The following is a 25,075-nucleotide window of genomic DNA, read 5'->3' as shown; positions in this document are numbered from 1 at the left end:
GGTCAGGAACTCTCAGAAAATTCCTAGCTTACAAGTCCTAGTTGTAATTACGAGCTCTAAAAGGACGTGAACGCTTTTCACAAGTTAAAATCTCTTAATTACAGTACTGTAATGCGGTTTCAATGGGACATTTTGAAGCTCACACCTGTAAGGGTGTCAATCCCAAAAAACTAACAGTGTGAACGTAGCCTCTTTTAGCCAAGTACGTAAATAGTTCGCAGGAATCTGTGTTCACAATGTGCATGATTCACAGTATAACGGAGACAAATGTACGTTTCCTAAAATTATATTAATGCATTTTGATCACTGCAAAGCTACACTTTATCAAACAAAAAATGTGTTTGAATAAAAAAACACCTTTTCCATCCGAAATGATCACAATACCATAATTAGACGTGGTATTTTTGGTTGCTTCGTTGCTTGCTGCATCCCATCATTACAAACACATTCAGCATGAGAGAAACGTGTGAAGAAAATGTGCAATGACTGAAAACGGCAAGAACAAAAGACACAAACACCTCGTACAGTCAACCCACACAAAAAATTTAATCCCCTTTCGTGAGGCATAAATGCTCCAAACTTTAATATGCTAAACGTGGGGATCTGTGATGACAGTGGTTTTTAATGTAAAAACCGTACGCCAACACGCCAAATGTTTCGTAAAAAGCCATGTCACTTATGACTTACATATTTAGAACACATACACCGAGAGATTTTAATATACTTATATATGTATTTGTCATTATTGGTCATGTCTTTTTCTTAAGTTTCCTTTTTTTTGTAATTGTTATTATTTTTTATCTAGACCAGCCAGATACAAAACCGATTTTTAGGATACAGTCACATCAGCACAAGACCGGTTTAGAAACAGTCCATCCTGCTGCGAATCGTCCTCATAGAAAATCCGGTCCGTTCTTCCTGAAAGAGCAAACGTTATTTGTATAGATCTATTTTTTTTTTTATTTGTTATTGTTGTATAGACTGGTGCGATACGTATCCGTATATATCTCGTGTCTTCTGTGCAAAAGTCTTTGAAAAGTATTGGACATACACATTCACACACAGCGCTCACCTGGATGTTCACGAGTGTATCATCACCACTTTTTTTTTTTTTTTGGACAAATTCAGTCACTTCCTCCTTCTCCATTCTTGGCATCACATAGTAAACAAAAAGACTAACAAAAGAGACAGATTGCAACATTTCCCTAGCAGGACGGGACGTGTGTTTGTGACACAGCTAGCAGCATCCTCCGATGGTCGGTCTGTTAGATAAGGCACCGCTGCGTTACAGAAAAGGGCATGGTAACCGACTCTCTTTAGGACCGCAGGAGGAGGCAGGACAAGGTCAGACTGTGCTCTCAAATATGACACTGGACACGAGCTCCGTTCCAAACCCTAGTGAGCCGTCTACATAGGGAGCTGTCTTCTAAACCACAACACTCTAATTCGTGGCACACGTATAACACTGATCACAGACTCATCAAACAGATCGCAAACTAATTTCGACATTAGTATGTTGCAAGTTAACAACACAGTGGTTCTCAAACATTTTTGTTAATTAAAAAAAAAAGCTGAAATAATATAAAATATAAATATTGGATGAAAAAAGTTGCCTAAAATAAGTTCAAACATAATTTACTGAAATAAAACTACAGTTGAAATAAAATGCTATTAAAAATTTTCAGATATATTTTTTATATATCTGATAAAAAATGACAAAAGCAAAACAGATAAATTTAAAGTGATTTTAATTTTTTTAATGAAAAAAATGAAAATATAAAAAATAATAGCTAATGCAAAAATAAATGAAATCTCTAATAACTACTAGATGTGTACATTTTCTGACGAACTGCGCAACTACACAATGCCTCGAGTCAAAAAAGCTCACCCCCATGTCTCTACGATATTTTGAGAGGGATATGGGTGTTGTTTTATCATGATGCTAACATGATTAGCATGATTCATTTGTTTTTAGCAATATGCTAACATATTTAGCATGTTGCTAGCACCACGTTCAAGTAATTAGCATGTTGTAAGCATGATGCTAACACGATTTACATGTTTCTAACCTTTTCAGCAAAATGCTGATAAGTTTAACATTATGTTAACACAGTTAACATGTCTTTAGCATGATGCTAGCATGTTTTAACGCTTCATTAGATGTTGATAACATGCATTAACATGTTTTAGCATGTAGTTAGTCAATGCTAACACAATTAGCATGATGCTAACATGATTTACATGTTTTTTTAACAATATGCTAATAAGTTTAACATTGTGGTAACACCGTTAACATGTCATTAGCATTTTTAAATGCTAATTTAAAACACTAGGTGTCACAAACATGTGTTAGCATGTTTTTACCATGTTCTTAACAGGTAGCTAGGCAAAGCTAACATGTTTTAACATGTTGCAAACATGATACTAATGTCTCTTACCGTTTTTAACAAGATAGTAATAAGTTTAACATTATGTTATCAAGGATAACATGTCATTAGCATGATGCTAGCTTCACTGGATGTTGCTAGCATGTTTTAACATGTAGCTAGGCAATGCTAACATGATTACACTGTACATGTGAGCACCACGACGCATGCGTGTGATGCTGACACAGGAGCCGGCCAATACTGAGCCGGCGTTGGGATGTAAACACGGAAGCGCTGAACTGCCTTCACTGCGTCAACTGCGGAGGAGTCTTACAGGGTAGAGAATAAACTGTTGAATAAAATCGTTATTTTTGTTTTGTTTTTGCGCACAAAAAGTATTCTCTTTGGTTGATCCGCTGCAGTCACATTGACTATTTTAACAATGTCTTTTGTACCTTTCTGGACCTTGAATGTGGTCATTTCATTGCTTTCTATTGGGGATAAAAAAAAAATCCTCTTGAATTTCATAAAAAATATCTTAATTTGTGTTCCGAAGATGAACGAAGATCTCACAGGTGTGGAACGACATGAGGGTGAGTAATTAAAGACAGAAATTTCATTTTTGGGTGAACTAACCCTTTAAGACAGACTACTTTAAAGACTACTTGCCAGTCGGAGTCAAAAGAGGCCGCCCACTTGTCTGTACGATGTTCTGATCCAGCGATATCCCTCGCACCTTTTTTCAGTGGAAGTCTACGAGGTGGTTGCCAAGGTGCTGCAACTGCTGACTATGGCTATGAAGTTTAAATGTCATGATTTGTTGGCTGCTTTCCTGACTGAGTCAAATGAGCCCACCCTCAAGTCTCTACAACATTCTGACGTGGAGATATGACGCTGTGCAAACATCGTATGCCCGATCGCTTATAAAAGTCATAGCACACCTCTCCTCAATCATAATAATAAGAATGCAAGACAGTAATAGTGCGCTTTGCTTTGCAAGCACCACTAATAACTGCATTTTGACATATCTGAACAATACTGCATAACGGAGAAGAAAATACAACCCAGACATTAAATATATTAGTAGTGAATTATTGGTGCCAGGAACATGAAAGAATTAAAAATCACAATTTTGTATGATTGGTACATGAGCATAAAAAATAAAATCTTGTGTCACCACTTTTAATGTAAAACCACTTGAGAACCACTGAAATAATAAATATAAATAAAAGTTTGGGGTCTGTACAATTTTTTTATGCTTATAAAAGAGTCTCTTCTGCTCACCACGGCTGCATTTATTTGATCAAAAATACAGTAAAAATTGTGAAATATTATTATAATGTAAATCAGCTGTTTTCTATGTGAATATATAGTCAAATGTAATTTATTCCTGTGATCAAAGCTGAATTTTCTGTCTTCAGTGTCACACGATCCTTCAGAAATCATTATAATATGCTGATTTGCTGCTCAGGAAACATTTCTGATTGTTATCAATGATTTTTTTGGAAACTGTGATATATTTTATTTTTCAGGATTCTTTGATGAACAGCAGGTTCAAAGGAAGAGAAATCTTTTGCAACATTATAAATGTCTTTACTGTCACTTTTGATCAATTTAACGCTTGCTCTAAATTTCTTTCAGGCTCACTAGGTTTCGGAGCAGAGCTCCCGTGTCGAGTTTCAGACTGTGTGTTACTGCAACAAAGTTAATAAGTAGACATGTCCAAACGTGTGTGTAGACGTGCCGTTAATGTCTGCACATGCGTGTAGTTCACTCCGTCACACCGTACTCTCCAACATCCACTCTGTGCTGCTGAACGTCACCCTCCGACTGCAGGGCGGCGACACGTCCGTGTTCAGCTGGGTGGTGGATTTGTGTCGGCGGGTTCGAGCCCGTCGCGGGTAACTGTGGCTCTGGAATAGAGCATAGTCTCCGTCGAAGGAGAAGCGGTGCCGAGTCCGGGCCAGTTCGCTGGGCAGGAGTCCCATGTTCGCCAGCGGCCCCTTCCGCGGGGATTCGGTCGCGCCGGCGCCGGGCCCGATCAGGCACAGGGACATGGTGGAGCCCGTGAGGCTGCTGTCCGTCTGCGTGTCGTCGGAGGGCGGCCCACACAGACTGGCCCGCCGGGACGGCGGTGCTTTCTCGGAGCAGAGCGGCGGCAGCTCGACCTTCAGCTCCTCCTGAATCTCGTCCATCTTCAGGAGCACCAGTGCCTTACAGTCCTTCCCGGCGGGCGACTCGGGACGCTCCTCGCTTTGCTGTGCCAGCTGCTTCGAGCCGGAACGACCCGGTCTGCTTCCGTTCGTCTGTGAATGCACGTGCACAGAAGAGTCTCCTTGTGCTTTTGTCTTTGCTGCGTCGGCCCCGCTGTAAGCCTTGTATCGGATCATGAGGATGATGATGAAGACGAGGACGGACGCCACGATGATCCCGCCGATGATGATGATCATGGTCCCGCCTAGGAACTGACTGGGGATGAAGCGGCACTGACCCGCCTCCACCACCGTGTGGAACTGAACGCAGCCCACCACACGCGTGGCCGTCAGAGACGTGATGCCGTCGTCGTACACGGCCAACACGCACAGCTCGTACTCTCGACCCGCCGCCAGATCGTTTATCTTAAACGTCTTACTCGCCGAGGGAATCATCCTGCACAGAGAAACACCAGAAAACACCACAGGAAGACATTTTACAAAAGAGTCATTCAGACAAATTAACTGAAATTTTGAGTTTCAAATAGGAACTACAATAATAATGTAGGAGCCATTTGTTTCCGTTTATATAGTTTTTTCTTTTACGCCACTAGAGGGCGCACAATGTATTTATGTTGTCCAGTCACTTTTTGACGTTATCGTAAGGGACTTGAGTAGAGTTTTTGTTTTCTTTTTTTCTTTATTGTTTGTTGCTGTTTGAATTGAGCAAAGTGACAATAAACGGATTGGAATATCCAACTTTAATTTTCTAAGGTATGGACATTTTATCTATTCAAGAACCGTGTCAAAAACTAAGATCTTTAAAATTGGACAATCGTGCGCCTACAAATAATATTATATATATGGCAATAAAAAGATATAAAAATGGAACAAAAACATAAAATTATAAACAGGGATTCAAATGAATCAGTGAATCGTTGTTTTGAACCTCTTTATGTTTTGAAAATGTTCATATGAATAAACCACCCGAATGAACTGATTCACTATAATAAATCAGACTTCCTAATATATAAACATTCATAAAAATACATAAAAATTACTAAAAATGAAACTAAAATTAAAATCAAACTGAAAATATAAGCTAATTCAAAATATGAATTATTAACAAAATATAAGTATTAGATGAAAAACTAAATCAAAACTATAAAATGTTGCCTTTGCCACTAACTGAAAGAAGATTAAGTTGAAATAAAATTAAACTGAAATTATTAAAAAATATAAAAAATGTAAAAATGACAAAAAAAAAATTAAACTTTTAAAAACTATTAAACTAAACTATTAAAAAAAATTAAAATTAAAATTAAAACTGAAAATGTAAAATATAATTAAAAAATGATAAACTAAAAATGAATCTAAAACCTATTGATGAACAGCAACATTTAAAATAAATGCTTAAATAAATTAAAATAAATGGTAATTTATATAATTTTCTACATTTCTGCAAAAAGGGACTCCTAAAATGCAGCACAAGGAATCAACTGAATCAGTGAATTGTTGTTTTAAACCTGTTCATTTGAATAAACCACCCAAATGAAGTGATTCAGACTTCCTAATGCTTCATTTGAGAGAAAGAGAAAGACATTTTTATGTGTGCAAAACAAAAGTCTCATTCATCAAACATGAGCAGAATGAATCATTCATAAAACCATTATTTAGTAAATTGTTGCATTCATTTCACTGTAATGATTTACATAATGGATTTACAAATGATTTACACAGAAATGTGTTCATGAATGACACCCAATCTTACAAAATCAGCCATGTAGCGTTTTGTGATGCTACACCTCTAATCGCTGGAACAAGTGGCCCGTAGTTATGAAACGAGCTGCGATATTGTCACAACTGCTGACAAATATAGTTATTTACAACCCAATGCTGTCTATCAGTGAACGTGTGTATGCATGTGTCAGGCTTTTATATTTGTTTATACGTCAAAATGTTTTCCAGATCAATATTTGACATGTCACATTTGATTGTGAAAATGAACCGGCTCACATTCGCTTGTGTTATGAGCTCTTCGTCTTTCATCATTTCGAGTGGTTCTGTTGTTTGGGAGCTGTGTGGTAGTATTTTCTCAGTCCTCAGTTTGGGATCAGAGCCAGGGTGAGACTTAAACAACAAGCTCTAAATGAAACGTCTTGTTGGATTTACGCCTCTCTCCACCTCAGATCCCAGCACGATTCTGCTATCTGATTGGCTGCTCTGAAATGGGACATTTTCAGTGGCTGATGATGCATGAGACTGTCTCGGGGGTCATGGGTCACTGTGACAAACCGCTCTGTCATCACTAGTGATGTGCTTTCAGTCACAGGTCAGAGGCTAAGAGGTGGGGAAGATGAGATGGACATTCATTGATAGAGACCTCACTGCGTGACAGAGCGAGAAGGACAGAAGAATTATGGGTATGAGAATGGAACAGTGACCTGACTATCGCTCACCTCACGGTTAGATTCAGACAAAATTACTTTTATATTTCTGTTTAGAAGGTTTTATGGATGCTGGTATGAATTTAATAATAAATAGCATTTAGTTCAGTTGTTCTTCCAAAGGTCTAAAAAATCCTCTTAAAACTACAATCTGTGACACAATAAAAGTATTTGTAAAATTAAAGTGGGTTTGTTCCTCCACCATTGACGCTTGCTGTGAGAAATGCTGCCAGTATATATCCAGGAGAAACAAGTGAAGTGATATAAATTGTGAAATGTATATATATATATATATATATAAATGAAGAGTTTGGTTCCAAAACGCAATAACTCCATTTTGATTATTTTGAGTAAAAAAGGTTTTCTTTACCAAGAAAGTGTCATGATGAAAACCACTATTTTCTGTTTCAAACTTTCACATAGCATCTTTTGGTTATAAAAACATTAAAAATTCAAATCTACATTTTGATTTTAAAGGTGCCCTCGAATGAAAAATTTAATTTATCTTGGCATAGTTGAATAACAAGAGGAAATGACATACACTGAGTCTCAAACTCCATTGTTTCCTCCTTTTTATATAAATCTCATTTGTTTAAAATACCTCCGAAGAACAGGCAAATCTCAACATAACACCGACTGTTACGTAACAGTCGGGGTGTACGGCCACAATATTTGCATATGCCAGCCCACGTTTCCAACATTATAAAAGGCATTAGACAAGGGCAGAACGTCTGGATGTGCACAACCAAATCATCAGACTAGGTAAGCAAGCAAGAACAATAACGAAAAATGGCAGATGGAGCAATAATAACTGACATGATCCATGATAACATAATATTTTTTAGTGATATTTGTAAACTGTCTTTCTAAATGTTTCATTAGCATGTTGCTAATGTACTGTTAAATGTGGTTAAAGTTACCATCGGTTATTACTGTATTCACGGAGACGAGAGCCGTCGCTATTTTCATTTTTAAACACTTGCAGTCTGTATAATGCATAAACACAACTTCATTCTTTATAAATCTCTCCAACAGTGTAGCATTAGCCGTTAGCCACGGAGCACTATCAAACTCATTCAAAATCAGAAGTAAACAATATAACAGTATACAATACTCACATAATCCGACGCATGCATGACGAACACTTTGTAAAGATCCATTTTGAGGGTTATATTAGCTGTGTGAACTTTGTTAAGGCACTGTTCAAGGCAAGCGCAAGCTCTGTGGGCGTGGACCATGGGATTTAAAGGGGCCGCAGCATAAAATCGGCGCGTTTATAATGATGCCCCAAAATAGGCAGTTAAAAAAAAATCTATGGGGTATTTTGAGCTGAAACTTCACAGACACATTCAGGGGACACCTTAGACTTATATTACATCTTTTAAAAACATAATCTAGGGAACCTTTAAAAAGTTTATTATAAAAACATATTATTTTTGTCCCAAAATGCAATAAATCCATGACACTTTTTTTTTTTTTTTCAAAATGCAATTAATCCATCAATATAAAAATTATTTTTCAAATTGAAAATACACAACAAAGTAAGTTGATTCACATATATGACAGAGTCTAAACTTTGCCAATATTTATCTTATATACAGGCATTTTACTAAAAATACATTCAGTCGTCACTCCCAAAATGAATTCAACGGGTCATCTTGTTAATGTTATAAATTATTTGTCATTACCGATTAAAGAGTATCTGGCACCACCGCATGGTTAAATAAACACATTTGCCGAGTACATTGGTATTAAAAACGGCTTTTTAAAAAAGCCTTCAATGTTTACAGTGTGTGGAATGGAGCGCTGTGATTGGTTGAGAGCGGATATATCGCGTTCTGCAGAAAAAGGACACTGACGTTTGTCGCGTTTGAAAAGAAAGGGAGGAAACATGACAGAATAACATGACGGATATCACATTTTGCGCAAAATTAATAAATGACTTTTCAATACTGACCACATACAATACTGATTTTGGCAGAAACTCATATTTTTTGAAAAATGACATTTATCGCGTTTTGGAACCAAACTCTTCAAATATATATATATATATAAAACCAGTACAGTCCCAAAATTATTAAGTGTGCAAAACCCCTGACTCTAACTTAAACACTGCCATTTCTTAATATTAATGATAACATAATGAATTTGTATTGAGATAATAATAATAATTAAAGCTGCAATCAGCGATGAAAGGGCCCTCGCACCCAGGCTCACCGCCTCCCGTTGGCCTCAGGAAAACAGTGAACAGTGGGCGACATGCATTTAAGCGAGTAAATACAGGAGAATTATGGCCAAGTCATTTCAAAGTGCCACACTTCCTGCCGCCAACAGGTGGCGCTTTGACTGTAACTGAATATTGTCATGTTGATGTCTTCAGGACAGGACTATTATCAAACGTGAAGTTTGGAGCAGATCGGAAATTGTTTGCCTGAGTTACAACAACTTACTGTTTTGTGGCGTTAATCGCATACTTTAGCACTTAGCCAAGGGTTGCATGATTTAACGTGTTTCTGTTATGTTTGCCACTTTGTGAAGTGCATACTGAAATGTGTTTCTGAGAGTGAATTATAGTGTAAAGCATGCCATTTCCTGTTGCCAGCAGGTGGTGCTATGACTAACTGAATATTTGCATGTAGATGTGTTCAGGCATCTTATCACACAGATGAAGTTTGGGGCAGATTGGACATTGTATGTCCAAACTTCCTGTTTCATGGCAAAACATCGAAATTTGTCAGGCCGCCATGGACACGCCCTTCAGTGAAAACTCGCAATTTAAAGTCTCAAAGGCCTTTAGATTAGACTGACCAAATATGATGTTGATCTGATTAAAGCTCCAGAAGGAGTTTGTTAAAGTACAACGTCTGGAAATGGCAAAAACTGTTGGTTTTTCAGATTTTGGACTTTTTTGTAGGTATTGGGCTGTTACATCTGTCTACTGAATTTCGTACTTGTATGTGAAAGTGCACGAAGGGCGCTTAATTGAAATTTTGTAAGTGGCGCTATCAAGCCGTTTTGCCACACCTAATTCTGAAACCCATATCAGACGTACATTTTCACCAGTTCTGACACATGTGCAAAGTTTCATGAGTTTTCGAGCATGTTTAGGCCCTCAAAAATGCAATTCATTTCGGAGAAGAAGAATAATTGATTGACACCATCGTTGCTCGGGCCCTAATAATCCATGTTATTCATGTTTACATTTGTGCCATAATACTTTGAAACTCAGAAGAGTTTGATTGGACACAACCTTTCCTATTTTTATTTTTTTGCATTTTCACAGCTTTTTCCCTGCTGATTGAATCAGAACAGACCAGAAACTCCTTTTTTGGGATCTGTTTTCACCAGCCGCCCGTTCATAACCACTGATTTAGCAGACACTTTTACCTGTTATCTCTCGTTCTGTTCAAACATCCGCTTGCGTTTTGCTCAAGGTTTACCGACTGTATTAATGTCCTCCTACATAGAGCCTCAGTAAACAGATGTCTCTGCTGCCTGATACCCCGCTAATATTGAGATTCTCCTGATAAATATCTGCTCTAACAGGTGTCTCCTCGTCCTGCTGACATTTACTTAGCATGTCCACTCCGGGTAACCGCTGAAATTAGCCAACCATTCCCAGATCATTCTGCTGGCAAAAACATCTTTCTCCATAAAAAGAAAGTAAAAAATTCAAGATATTACAGTGGATATTTCTTCATTTTTATGGACTACAGCTCCCATGATCCTGCAGTGACAGCTAACCACTGCATTTAGGGATATATTTAGTAAAATTGATACATATGTGGAAAGAGTTTATGTATACAAGGCTTGACATTAAAGGATTAGCTCACTTTCAAATGAAAATTAGCCCGAGCTTTGCTCACCCTCAAGCCATCCTAGGTGTATATGACTTTATCTATATATGAAATTATCAAAATATTTCATATTGATCGGTATCGATAATTATTGAACACATTTTAATAACTTTTTTTTGCATTACAGTAATTATAATTTAGAGAGTAAAATGAGCTTAATTATCTTGAAAATTATGCCACAATGCAAAAAAAATAGTTTGTCAAGTCCTGCATGTACATTTAGCTCAGTCTGATTAGTTGCAGAAGTTTTTATCATTAATGTTCAATTTGAAAACATCCCAGGCAGCGACACATGGTTAAAATCTTGGGTTTGATTTCTCCAAAATGTGGAGATAAAGATATCATCAGAGGAATTGGACTTTGACACCTGCGAGTGCCATTTAGAGTGGGTCTGAGCAGTTCAAGAGATGGAAATCAATTCTCAGTTCAAATATCAACTCACTGCAATGTTTGCTTGCATGTTTTTTTCAGCTAAGAAATTGACGTCTGCTTTAGAAGTGTGTAGGTCTCCTGAATCAGAATGAACTGCAGTCGGCCCATGTTTGCTCCCGTTGGCCGTCTCGACCGCGTCTGGACGATATCCTAATGTCCTTCTGACACAGATGCTGAGGAAATTACATCAGTCCCCAGGCCTGCTTCTCATCAGACATTGACGAGCAATTAGAGACTCAATTAGCACATATTTTACACTAGCGATTCAGGGTGCTGTCTTCACATTGTCTGATTGTTTAAATATATCTGTGAATCTCATGAAAAATGGTCAAAAAATGAGTCCTTCTCATATTTAACTTTATATATATATATATATATATATATATATATATATATATATATATACACAGTTGTGCTCAAAAGGTTACATACCCCTTGCAGAATCTGCAAAATGTTAATTATTTTAACAAAATAAGAGGGATCATGCAAAATGCATGTTATTTTTTATTTAGTACTGTCCTGAGTAAGATATTTTGCATAAAAGGTGTTTACATATAGTCAAAAAATAGCTGAATTTATAAAAATGACCTGTTCAAACATTTACATTCCCTTGATTCTCAATACTGTGTGTGGTCACCTGATGATCCACGACTGTTTTTGTGTTTTGTGATGGTTGTTCATGAGTCTCTTGTTTATTCTGAGCAGTTAAACTGAGCTCTGTTCTTCAGAAAAATCCTCCAGGGCCTTCAGATTCTTCAGTTTTCAAGCATTTTTGCATATTTGAACCCTTTCCAGCAGTGACTGAATGATTTTGAGATCTGTGTTTTCATACTGAGGACAACTGAGGGACTCAAACTCAACTATTAAAAAAGGTTCAAACATTCACTGATGCTCCAGAAGGAAACACGATGCATTAAGAGCCGAGGGGTGACAACTTTTGAACAGGATGAAGATGTCCAAATTTGTCTTATTTTGTTTAAATATCTAATTTTTTTCATTTAGTACTGCCCTCTGGAAGCTACAGAAGATACTCACATGTTTCCAGGAAGACAAATTAAGTAAAATTTATCTTGATCTTCAAATTCAAAAAGTTTTCTCTTAATGTATTGTGTTTCCTCGTGTTGCATCAGTGAATGTTTGAACCTTTTTTAATAGTTGAGTTTGAGTCCCTCAGTTGTCCTCAGTGTGAAAAGACGGATCTCAAAATCATTCAGTCACTGCTGGAAAGGGTTCAAATATGCAAAAAATCCTTGAAAACTCAAGAATCTGCAGGAGCTGGAGGAATTTTCTGAAGAGCTGAAGAAAGTGCTTCCATCCACATCCATCCATAATAAACGTACTCCACAGAGCTCCGGGGGGTTAAGCATTTGTGTGTTTGTGTAAAAAAAATGTCCATATTTAAACAAGTTATGAAGTAAAATATCTCGCTTCCGCACAAGCTGCCTTTTGCATTCAACCTACGTAGAAAGTGTAAAACTCTTGCAGTTCACAAAGCTTACACTGCATCCTACGCCTTCCCTATTCAACTTACGGAAAAAGTGTAAACTAATGCCAGTTTACACTTTCTTCATAACTTCAATGGGGAAGCGAGATATTTTACTTCATAACTTGTTAAAATATGGATATTTTTTTACACATCTTTTCGCTTCAAAAGGCCTTTATTAACCCCCCGGAGCCGTATGGAGTACACGTTTATGATGGATGGATGTGGATGGAGACACTTTCTTCAGCTCATACTCATTGATCCCCATCACTGCTATTATAAAGCTCAGATGTGTCAGGATATTTATTAATATAACTCTGATTGTGTTCATCAGAAAGAAGAAAGTCATATACACCTAGGATGGCTTCAGGGTGAGTAAATCATGGGATAATTTTCATTTTAAAGTGAACTAATCCTTTAAGGGAAATCATCTTGTCTCATTTACAAATTTGACTGTTAAATGATAAAGAATGTATTTTGTATTTATTGCATTGCATATTGTATGTTAAGTGATGACAGATAAGCAGATATGCTATTTATGAACATGTCAAAATACTATAGTAATTTATAGTAAATACTATAGTGTTTTTTAACCATACTATAGTAAAGTACTTGAATTAATTTGCTGTGGTGATTCTATAGTTGCTATGGTAATAGAACAACTATAGTAATATAAACAAATTACTTCACCCAATACTGTATTTTTCAGTTTTCTACAACTATAGGGTATATTATACTACAATACGCTACAGTTTGCTGTAGTAAAAAAAAAAAAGTATACTACAGTATTTATTACAGTTTTTTCAGTTCACTATAGTTAATACTACAGTATTCTGTAGCATTCATTAACAAAGTGTTGTAAATACTATAATATACAGTATACTACAATTTACTATAGTATGGTTCAAAAACGCTATAGTATTTACTATATAAATTACTATAGTATTTTCTCATGTAGTGGATGATCAGTGTGGCTCTCATGAAAAAAAAATAGTGAAGGTCACTGCATTACAGTAATGAAAATCTGTGCACATAAAATGCTGGATTCATAACAACCATTTCTGGGTTATTTGGCAACACAGCGCCGGGTAAATATTTGGCAGAACACATGCTGGGTTATTTTGACCCAGCTTTTTATACATTAACCCCTTGTTGGGTTGTTTTCTGACATAGTGCTGGGTCAGTCAACCTGATTTCAAAGGGTTTTCATTTTAAATCATAAATGCAGTTGTATATATATAGGACAGGAATAGTTCATATACAATATTTTTTATTTAATGGCAAGTAATTTTTTTTACATTCGTAAAATACTCAAAAACATTTAGTAAACATTTTAGGACTTGACAGGAGCAGCCAATGGAATCTGTGGGAAGAAGACTGCTATCAGTAGGCTGTTCCAGTTCAGTAAATGACAGTCTTATATTCATGTTTGAAAAGTTACATCAAAAACAGCTTTACCTTGTGCCATCTCGTCTCTCAGACATTTACGTTTCAACCCGTCAAACGCAGAGCACGACCACAGCAGCGATGCTAGCGCTAGTCAGTGAAGCGCATGGCAACTTTGTTACACAAGACAGTGATGCCGCAGCGTGTTTCCGCGCATTTGTCTGGCTGGCGCTGGCGTGTCACTCGCTTTGTGTGCAGATCCGGTGTGTGCAGTGTTTGTGGAAGGTTAGCGCTCCAAGCAGGCGTTAGCTGCGATGTACATGTAAACAAAAAAGGTCAAATGTGAGTCTACAGACATTTTCCTGTTTATACAGTAATAATTTGATAGGAATGCAATGTAATACAAACCTTAATTTCATTCAGGAGGTTTCCTCTCAGAACAGAACAAAAAATGACCAGTATCCAGTTTTAACCGGTTTGGCACAGATACCCAACATTGGGTCACATTGACCCAGCGCCGGGTTGGTATGTGAGGGGGTTCATCATTTGTATTGACATTAAAAATGACCCAGCAGCTGAGTTACAGAAAAAATACCCAGCACCTGGGTACAAATATTAAAAAATAACCCAATATAATGACCCAACAGGCTGAACCCAGTGTATTGGTTAAAACAAATAATCCAGCATTTTGTGCTTAAAGGATTAGTTCACTTTTAAATAAAATTTTCCTGATAATTTACTCACCTCCATGTCATCCAAGATGTTCATGTCTTTCTTTCTTCAGTCGAAAATAAATGAAGGTTTTTGATGAAAACATTCCAGGATTTTTCTCCTTATAGTGGACTTCACTGGCCTCCAGACGGTTGAAGGTCAAAAATATTGTAATTGTATTATTACAATAATAATAATATGATATTAAAATTAATATGATAGTTTCTTCCTTACGTCTGCTATAATACAATATGTCTCGAGAGTATGTATATTAGTTAATAAATACGTGGATACGCTGTTAAAAATAGATTGTCCTAATGGACTGGAGGCAATATTTTCGATTAGCATGCAAGAGATTCTGGGTTCGAATCCAACTATGTATGATTTTTTTTTTCTCTCATTAAACCAAAGATGTTCATCAGTGATTGTATATCAAGAGCAGGGACACGTTTATTTGTGTTTTGTTTTGTGATTCAACGTAACGAATAGAGAGTCTCTGCAACAGAACGAAATCAAAACAGTCCATAAACTATAAATCCTCACTGTGGCGAGGGGGGCGTGGTTTAGCGGGGTCTGCAGCAGGAGGGAGTGTCTGGGGATGTGCGGTGATTGAACGGGTTGAATGTAAATCACGAACACCTGTTTCTCGTTCCAGTAATTGGCGTGGAGACAGGATAAAACGCCAGGAGAAGCAGGAGCGTGTGAGAGAGAGAGGGACTGCTGACAGTCAGACTGAGTGAGCTGTGCTCGTGTCGTGGAGTGAAGCCCGTCCTTGGATGTGGAATTATTGAGTGTGCGTTGCACCGTCTTTTTGTTTATGTGTTTGATATTTTTCTCTGGTGAGAATAAAGACTGTCAGCAGCCCAAAGCCGATCCCTGTCCTCTTCCTTCCCATTACACAAAGAACCTTCATTACACTCACGAAAACTTCAATCAAGCCAGCTCGCGCATCAACCTGAGAGATCAGCCTCCTTACCTTAAAGTTTCAAATTCTCGGTTTCTGAATGGAATGGACGGTTTGGCTTGATTGACAGACGCTAACGTTCGGGCATGATTTATATACCATCGACCTGTCCTAAAACGTTAGCATGCTTTGATTGATGGTTTGGAGATCGCGTGTTTCTCCGTTCGAGAGCATTTCCTGTTCACATCCGCGACAAAACAGCTGATTATTTACGAACGGATCGCTTACAGAAACGTGAAAATGGTCTCATTTGAAAGAAAATATCCTAAGCTAAAAGATGATATAGTGTGACTAATTGAAGCAGCCCTTATCAAAAGTGCGGGGGTCGACTTCTATCTTTTCAAAACTGCGGGGGTCCTGACCCCCCGTCCCCCGTGCCAACGGCGCCCCTGTACAACTGTATATGCTTTATAAACACAAATGATGGCCTTGCACGTTCTTCTGCTTTCCGCATTCTTCAAAACGCTTACGCTGTATGTCCTACGCCTTCCCTATTCTACTTATGGAACAAACGCAGCGCCAGTTTCGCTTTTTTCCATGCGGAAAGCAGAAGCACGTGCAAGGCAATCATTTGTGTTTATAAAGCATATACAGTTGTAATTTTTTTTGAAAATGACCGATCGTTTTGCTAGATAAGACTCTTATTCCTCATCTGGCATTGTTTTAAAGCTCTTTGAAGCTGCACTGAAACTAATTTTGACCTTCAACCGTCTGGAGGCCAGTGAAGTCCACTATAAGGAGAAAAATCCTGGAATGTTTTCATCAAAAACCTTCATTTATTTTCGACTGAAGAAAGAAAGACATGAACATCTTGGATGACATGGAGGTGAGTAAATTATCAGAAAAAAATGTATTTAAAAGTGGACTGCACCTTTAATTGTCTTGGAAATAAAGTCAATAATAAGATACATAAGTTAGATATATAAATGTAGCTGGACATTTCTTTGAGAGATTTACCCAGGAGTGTCAGTCTAATCTAACTTACTGCCATTTTCCAGCACAGATACGTCTGACCTGTTCAATATCAGATTAATCTGGGCTTTCAACATGGACTGCGTCTGACCTTTAAACCTCATCGTGAGATATCCGCCTCATTGTTGGTTAAAGTTTGGTTCTCTATTGAGCGTCTTTGGGGTTATCAATAATTCAGCTGATCTTTAAACCACCTGTTATTATGTAAATTCGCTCCGATTGCACGATACGAGTGTCTGTGTCAAACTTCAGATCCCTGTGGTTGATTTCATTCACAGAAGTGCCATGGTCTCTTGTGACCTCGGACGAATCGCCCACTCCAACCTCGGCTTACAAACACAAAAGCTGTTTAACGCTAAACGTGTCGCAATAAACCAGAGGCAATTTCACGGCTTCCTCTGTAAATTACTGTTTGCCCTTGAAAGCAGTCATCAGTAGTTGCTTGTTTCCGCCTTATTCACATTCCGATTGTTTTCCCATTTTTATCGAAAAGGGAAAAGCCATTTTAATTTGAAGCTTTGTCAGTGTCTAATGATGGCCTAATGCGGCTCTGTTGTGTGTTTCGGTACTTAGTAAGATAAAGGTGTTGTGTTTAAAAGCGCGACGGCTCTCAGCAGATGCATATTCTTCCAGATCATTCTAGCATAATGCTCTTGTTGCCTGCAGTGAGGCTCTGCGAGCGGCAATAAATGTCAGAAGTGTTTTACCGCTCGCTAGCTGTGCGGCCGTCGCAGACATTAAATTCCATTATGTCGTCTCATGCGCCAACCGCAGGTCTGCTGTTGGAGGGAAGAGGGTGAATACTGTACACATCACTGAATCACAGAGACAGTCTGAGCCACCTACTGGACACAAGTTTGGAATCATTAAGATGTTTTCATCCATCCTTCCATATTCTTCCATCCATCCATCATCCATCCATCCATCCATCCATCCATCCATCCATCCATATTCTTCGATCCATCCATCCATCCATCCATCCATCCATCCATCCATCCATCCATCCATCCATCCATCCATCCATATTCTTCGATCCATCCATCCATCCATCCATCCATCCATCCATCCATCCATCCATCCATCCATCCATCCATCCATCCATCCATGCACCTGTTCAATATCAACATAATCTGGGCTTTTAGCATTTATCACATCTGACCTGTAAACCTTCGAGAGTCTTTCAGTAATTCAGCTGATCTTCAAACAACCTGTTATTATGTAAATTTGCTCCAGTTTAGTGTCACCGATTGGCTGATTCAATTCACTGATGGAGATCTGTGAACACAATAATATTTTTTAACGTAAAAAAAAAAAAATTCTAAAGAAAAAAAATAAGTAAATAAGTTATACATATATAATTATAATATTTATTTGTTATAATTGTAATAAAATTATCTTATTGTAATAATGATGACTAAATATTTTATATATATATATATATATATATATATATATACAGTACAGTCCAAAAGTTTGGAACCACTAAGATTTTTAATGTTTTTAAAAGAAGTTTCGTCTGCTCACCAAGGCTACATTTATTTAATTAAAAATACAGTAAAAAACAGTAATATTGTGAAATATTATTACAATTTAAAATAACTGTACTATTTAAATATATTTGACAAAGTAATTTATTCCTGTGATGCAAAGCTGAATTTTCAGCATCATTACTCCAGTCTTCAGTGTCACATGATCCTTCAGAAATCATTCTAATATGCTGATTTGCTGCTCAATAAACATTTATGATTATTTTCAATGTTGAAAACAGTTGTGAAATTTTTTCTTCAGGATTCCTTGATGAATAGAAAGTTCAAAAGAACAGCATTTATCTGAAATACAAAGCTTCTGTAGCATTATACACTAGCGTTCAAAAGTTTGGGGTCAGTAAGAATTTTTATTTTTATTTTTTTGAAAAGAAATTAAAGAAATGAATACTTTTATTCAGCAAGGATGCATTAAATCAATCAAAAGTGGCAGTAAAGACATTTATAATGTTACAAAAGATTAGATTTCAAGAACTTTCTATTCATCAAATAATCCTGAAAAAAAATATTGTACACAAATATTTTGTACAATTGTACACATAAAATGTTTATTGAGCAGCAGATCAGCATATTAGAATGATTTCTGAAGGATCATGTGACACTGAAGACTGGAGTAATGATGCTGAAAATTCAGCTTTGCATCACAGGAATAAATTACTTTGTGAAATATATTCAAATAGAAAACAGTTATTTTAAATTGTAATAATATTTCACAATATTACTGTTTTTACTGTATTTTTAATAAAATAAATGTAGCCTTGGTGAGCAGATGAAACTTCTTTTAAAAACATTAAAAATCTTAGTGGTTCCAAATATATATATGTGTGTGTGTGTTACATATTTTTAAATAAAGCAGACACATATACAAATATCAAAAATAATAATTTTAACTGCTTCATTATTTTTTACTTAATATTTTAATTGTGATAAAATTACTGAATTAATAATTATTTAAGTTATTGTAATTATTATAAAATATAAAACATATTTAATTTTACAATATATTTATATTATAATAATTATATTACATTAATATAAATATATATTAAAACATTAATATATTTAAGATTTTTAAATTTAATCTATAAATTAATAATTATGTCATATTAAATTATATTATATTTAAATTATATTTAATTTAATTATAAAGATCTTAATTATTATTATTATTAAGATCTTCAATAATTTTTAATAATAAGTTTTATTATTATAAAAATAAAGATCTTTCCATTTTTATGAAGAATAGGAATCATAATGTCTATAATCTGAGATCTGTTCTGTCTGTCGTTCTATCTCTCTAGCTCTATTTGGTTTTGTCTGGAAAGCTGGTTGAATAGCAGTGGCTTTTAATCCAAAATGACTTGATAGATTAGACAGCTCACTAATTGCCGTCTGGAGTATCCTGAGGTTAAGTGCTTCAGTTAAAGGCACAATAGGGGATCTCAGCAGCTGTCCATTTCATTAGTCACGTCTGTTTTTATGTATCATAAAAGATGAGGTTTTTTACCTGTACACCAGGGTGTCGTCTACTGTGCTGTTGTACTGGATCTGATACATTCGAATCCCGGGAATATGGCGTTCTGAGGGCCAGTGGATCACGGCGGAGTTGGCGGTCAGGTTTTCAACCACCACCCTCTTGTTCTGCGGCTTGGTGTCGTTGCTGCCAGATTTGGTGGATGTGGTGATGTCAGAGAGCCCCGGATCCGCCTCCCTCATGTGACCCGTGTTGTTGACAAACAGCGGCAGCGGGATCATGTTAACCTCGACGGCAGCTGTGGCGATTCCGGCCGCATTGGAGGCGACGCAGTTGAAGGCGCCGCTGTCCTTCAGCGTGGTGATCAGGATGTCCAATGTGCCGTTGTCGTACAGGATGGTGCGGGAATTGTTGTGCACTAACTTGCCGTCAGGAAAGCGCCAGTGTATGGCAGGATCGGGATCGCCCATTGCCTTGCACTTCAAGGTGACACCCTGACCCTCCATGACGTAGGGTTTGGTGACCTGGTGCTTGGTGATGAGCGGTGGCTCACAGATGAACTCTTCCTCCTGGATGGACCAGAAATACTTGTCCATCAGGTGCTCTGGAGAAGCGCAGGTCTCCAGATCATCCTCCCTCGTCAGGCGACGCAGCCAGAGCAACTCGCAGTTACAGTGGAGAGGGTTTCCACCGAAACTCACGGTCAGCTTGGAGGAGCTGGACGTCTTGGGGTCCGACAGCACTTGCGCATGCTGGAACAGCGTGTCCGGAGGCAGCGTCTGCAGACGGTTTGACGTCATATCCAGCCGCACCAGCTTGGTGAGGAGCGTGAAGGTCCCGACGTCGATGTGGTCGATGAGATTGTGGTCCAGCGTTAACGTGTTGATGTTGGTCATCCTGGCAATCGCCTCCCATGGTAACGTCCTCAGGTTATTGTAGGACAAATCCAAGTCCTCGATGGTGGACACAAACTCGTCAAAGGAGGACAGCTCGACGTGGTGTATCTGATTATTGCCCAGTATAAGGTGTCTCAGGTTGATCAAACCCTTCAGCTGGTCGCTGTTGATGACAGTCAGCCGGTTTCCATCCATGTGCAACGCTCTGAGGGATTTTAAACCCACAAAGGCGTGGGGAGCAATCTGGCTGATGGTGTTGCGTGACAGCGTGAGATGCACCAGGCTCGTCATGTTCAGAAAGTCTTTTCTGCGGACAGCCGTGATGAAGTTGTCAGTCAGCCGGAGCTCCACGGTCTTGCGGTCGATGGTCGGCGGCACGAACAGCAGTCCGGTCTTGGCACAGAGGAGCGTGAGCGTGGGTGAGATGGTCTGACAGATGCAGCGACCCGGGCAATGCTGAGCCTTCACCAGCGCGCCGAACACTAGCACATAAAACACCAGCCTCTCCATAATTCATCAGCTTCCTGGTCCTGCAGAAACACACAGAATGGAGACATCAGGATTCACACTTAACACACACATGCTTGTGAGGCAGGACTGCAGTATTTAATTTTATCCATTGTGAATGGATTGGATGGTTATAAACTATCTCTATATGGAAAGTGGAGGGATTGATGACATCAGCTGGGAAGGAAAGTCATTTCACAAGCGGTAGCTCAAGATACCAATTACCATTAGATGAAAATAATCTGAAGATAAACATTTTTTCTTTTAGAAAACCATGCACTGGTGAGAACATGTATTAAGAAAGCAAGAATCATCACAAAAACAGGAATGTGTGGTGAGGTTACTGACCCCGAGTAGGTTATTAAAAGTTTTCCTAACCTTTCGTGCGAGTCCAAAGAAAAAGTAAACCTTATCCAATATAAACAAGCTTCTGAAAATAAAGACCAAATCCTTGATCTCTGCCATGTATTTCTTGTTATACCCTCAACAACAATTTTTTCCCCACAATACGTTTTTTCATACGGACAAAATCCTCTCTCCGATACCTCATAATCAAGGTCCGTGGAAATTTCAGAGTAATAGCTTTGTGCGCTCTGGACCAATTCTGAGCCGAAGTAACACTCCGGAAAATTAGACAGTTGTAGGAGTGACTTAATTGTCCTATAAATTGTGGCAATAAACCTGAAGGATGTGGAGAAATAAAACGGCCTTTGATCTACATCCATCAGGTTTTGATCTGGTTTGATGGCTCCCGTGTGCTGCGGCAGACACTCATGCTCTTTGATCCCCATTTAGCCGTATTGATTTCTCAGCTCAGAGATTTGGCTCTGCACTGAAAGGGTGGGAGAAAATATATAAAAAAGAAAACATAAAAATGCTCACTGGGAAATAACCGCAAAATCCCCGATGGACCTGCGCATCTGGCATTTCTCCATAACACTACATCCACACTCCTCTATGCAATCTCTCCATCTTAGCTCCATCTTTATCAACTTAAACCGGACCTAACAACACATTTCCCAAGCTGTCCATCCCGAGTAACTTCTCAAAAATGACACAATGTTTGCGGCTCTTATTTATCTGTTATATTTATCAGATAGACAGACAGACGGACGGACAGACAAGAAAAACTGATACTAAAAAGTTTGCTGCACAGCATCAGCAAATTACATTTATAAATCTTCTGGCATGTATTAGTGGAAATGTCACTATGAAGGTTCATTGTTTAACAGCTTCATAGGTTTTGACCTGCAGAAGTCTTGACAATATCTGACTTTCAGTACAACATCCTTCACAAAGCTCTGACAGTATGCAGCAACCATGAGAAATTAAGCCATGAAAATGATTCTGAACTCATACTGATAGGGTGACATGCACATTTGACCCAGTGAAAAAAAAACAGACCTCATATGCTTTGTTCCATTCAACTCAACTCAACGCAACTCAACACAGCTCAACTTAACTCTAAACTCAACACAGCTCAGCTCAACTCAACACAACTCATCTCAACTCAATGCAGCTCAACTTAACAACTCAACACAACTCAACTTAACACAACACAACTCAACACAACACAACACAACTCAACTCAACACAGCTCAACTCAACTCTCAACTTAACACAACTCTCAACTCAACACAACTCAACTTAACACAACACAACTCAACACAGCTCAACTCAACTCCCAACTTAACACAACTCTCAACTCAACTCAACTCCACACAACTCATCTCAACTCAATGCAGCTCAATTTAACAACTCAACACAACTCAACTTAACACAACACAACTCATCTCAACACAGCTCAACTCAACTCTCAACTTAACACAACTCTAAACTCAACACAGCTCAGCTCAACTCAACACAACTCATCTCAACTCAATGCAGCTCAACTTAACAACTCAACACAACTAAACTCAACACAACTCAACACAACACAACTCAACACAACACAACTCAACTCAACACAGCTCAACTCAACTCTCAACTTAACACAACTCAACTCTAAACTCAACACAGCTCAGCTCAGCTCAACTCAACACAACTAATCTCAACTCAATGCAGCTCAACTTAACAACTCAACACAACACAACTCAACTTAACTTAACACAACTCAACACAACACAACTCAACTCAACACAGCTCAAATTATCACACCCCTAAACTCAACACAGCTCAGCTCAACTCAACACAACTCATCTCATCTCAACTCAATGCAGCTCACCTTAACAACTCAACACAAATCAACTCAACACAGCTCAGCTCAACTCTCAACACAACTCAACTCAACACAGCTCAGCTCAACTCTCAACTCAACACAACTCAACACGACTCATCTCAACTCAATGCAGCTCAACTTAAAAACTCAACACAACACAGCTCAACTCAACTTAACAACTCAACACAACTCAACTTAACACAACTCAACTTAACACAACTCAACACAACACAACACAACTAAACTTAACACAGCTCAACTCCACTCTCAACACAACACAACTCAACACAGCTCAACTCAACTCAACTCTCAACACAACTCAACACAGTTCAACTCAACACTCAAAACAACTCAACACAACTCATCTCAACTCAAAGCAACACAGCTCAACTCAACTCTCAACTCAACACAACTCAACAACTTAACACAACTCAACTTAACACAACTCAACATAACTCAACTCAGCTCAACTCAACACAACTCAACACAACACAACTCAAGTCAGCTCAGCTCAACTTAACACAACTCAACAACTTAATACAACTCAACTTAACACAACTCAGCTCAACTCAACGCAACACAACACATCTCAAGTCAGCTCAGCACAACTCAACTCATAACTCAACCCTCAACTCAACACAACTAATCTCAACTCAACAACTTAACACAACTCAACTTAACACAACTCAACATAACGCAACTCAGCTCAACACAACACAACTCAAGTCAGCTCAGCTCAACTTAACACAACCCAACTCAACTCACAACTCAACACAACACAGCTCAACACAACTTGACTCAACACAACACAACTCAACTCAGAAAGTTACAATTTCCAACATCCTACTTAGAAAAGTGCAAATCACAATTTGAATTCTAAGTCCAGTACAGAAATCTATACTGATCTCTGATTTTGCCAATATGTATAATAAACATCTTGTGAACATGCTGGCACACAGTTAATGATTAATATGCACTTTTAAGCAAACAAATTGAAGGAAATTATTTATAATCTAACCCTAAACTTAATGTTGATGCAGAACAAATACATCATTTACATTATTGTTTAATAGTTTGGGTTTAGTAAGAAATACATTAAAGAATTAATTACATTTATTTAGCAAGGACACATTAAATTATTCAACAAGACATTAAAGACATTATAATGTTAATGTAAAGATTTATATTTCAAATAAATGCTCATTATTTGAACACTGATAATACTGAGAAATGTTTCTTGAGCAGCAAATCATCATATTAGAATGATTACTGAAGGATCATGTGACACTGAAGACTGGAGTAATGATGCTGAAAATTCAGCTTTGATCACAGGAATAAATTACACTTTACTATATATTCACATAGAAAACAGCTGTTTTACAAGGCAAAAATATTTCACAATTTTAACTGTATTGATTAAATAAATGGTGAGCAGAAGATACTCTTTTAAAGTACAAATATTCCTTGTATAGTCTCTGAATTAATATTCACAATTGCATGCATAATAATGATATACAAATGAGAAAATGCTGTTTAAAATAGTTTAAGATGAAGTATGTATTTCATGTTTACCCACGCTACCTCTGGTAATTCATTTGGCTGTTTTTTTCTTTCTGCTAATGAACA

The 25,075-nt window shown here is 37.7% G+C and overlaps 1 protein-coding gene across 4 annotated transcripts in view; it reads right to left on the bottom strand.

Moving 5' to 3' along the window:
• Nucleotides 1–3,865: 3,865 nt before the first annotated feature.
• Nucleotides 3,866–25,075, bottom strand: part of lrfn1 (leucine rich repeat and fibronectin type III domain containing 1) — a 160,316-nt gene continuing 139,106 nt past the window's right edge. For 2 of the 4 annotated variants that reach the window (XM_048161046.1, XM_048161047.1), the window contains 2 exons: nt 19,862–21,254; nt 3,866–5,015 (listed from right to left, as the gene is read on the bottom strand). In XM_048161046.1, the coding sequence (XP_048017003.1) occupies nt 4,145–5,015; nt 19,862–21,234 (2,244 nt within the window). In that variant the 5' untranslated portion in view covers nt 21,235–21,254 and the 3' untranslated portion in view covers nt 3,866–4,144. Of the gene's footprint in view, nt 5,016–17,879; nt 18,086–19,861; nt 21,255–21,609; nt 22,217–25,075 lie in introns of those variants that run through there. The other 2 variants (XM_048161048.1, XM_048161049.1) reach the window with 2 other exon arrangements.

Source organism: Megalobrama amblycephala, linkage group LG16 (genome assembly GCF_018812025.1).
Source record: "Megalobrama amblycephala isolate DHTTF-2021 linkage group LG16, ASM1881202v1, whole genome shotgun sequence".
NCBI classification, from domain to species: Eukaryota; Metazoa; Chordata; class Actinopteri; order Cypriniformes; family Xenocyprididae; genus Megalobrama; species Megalobrama amblycephala.
Note: the sequence above shows the minus strand (reverse complement) of the source record. Positions and strands in the feature narration are given on the sequence as shown.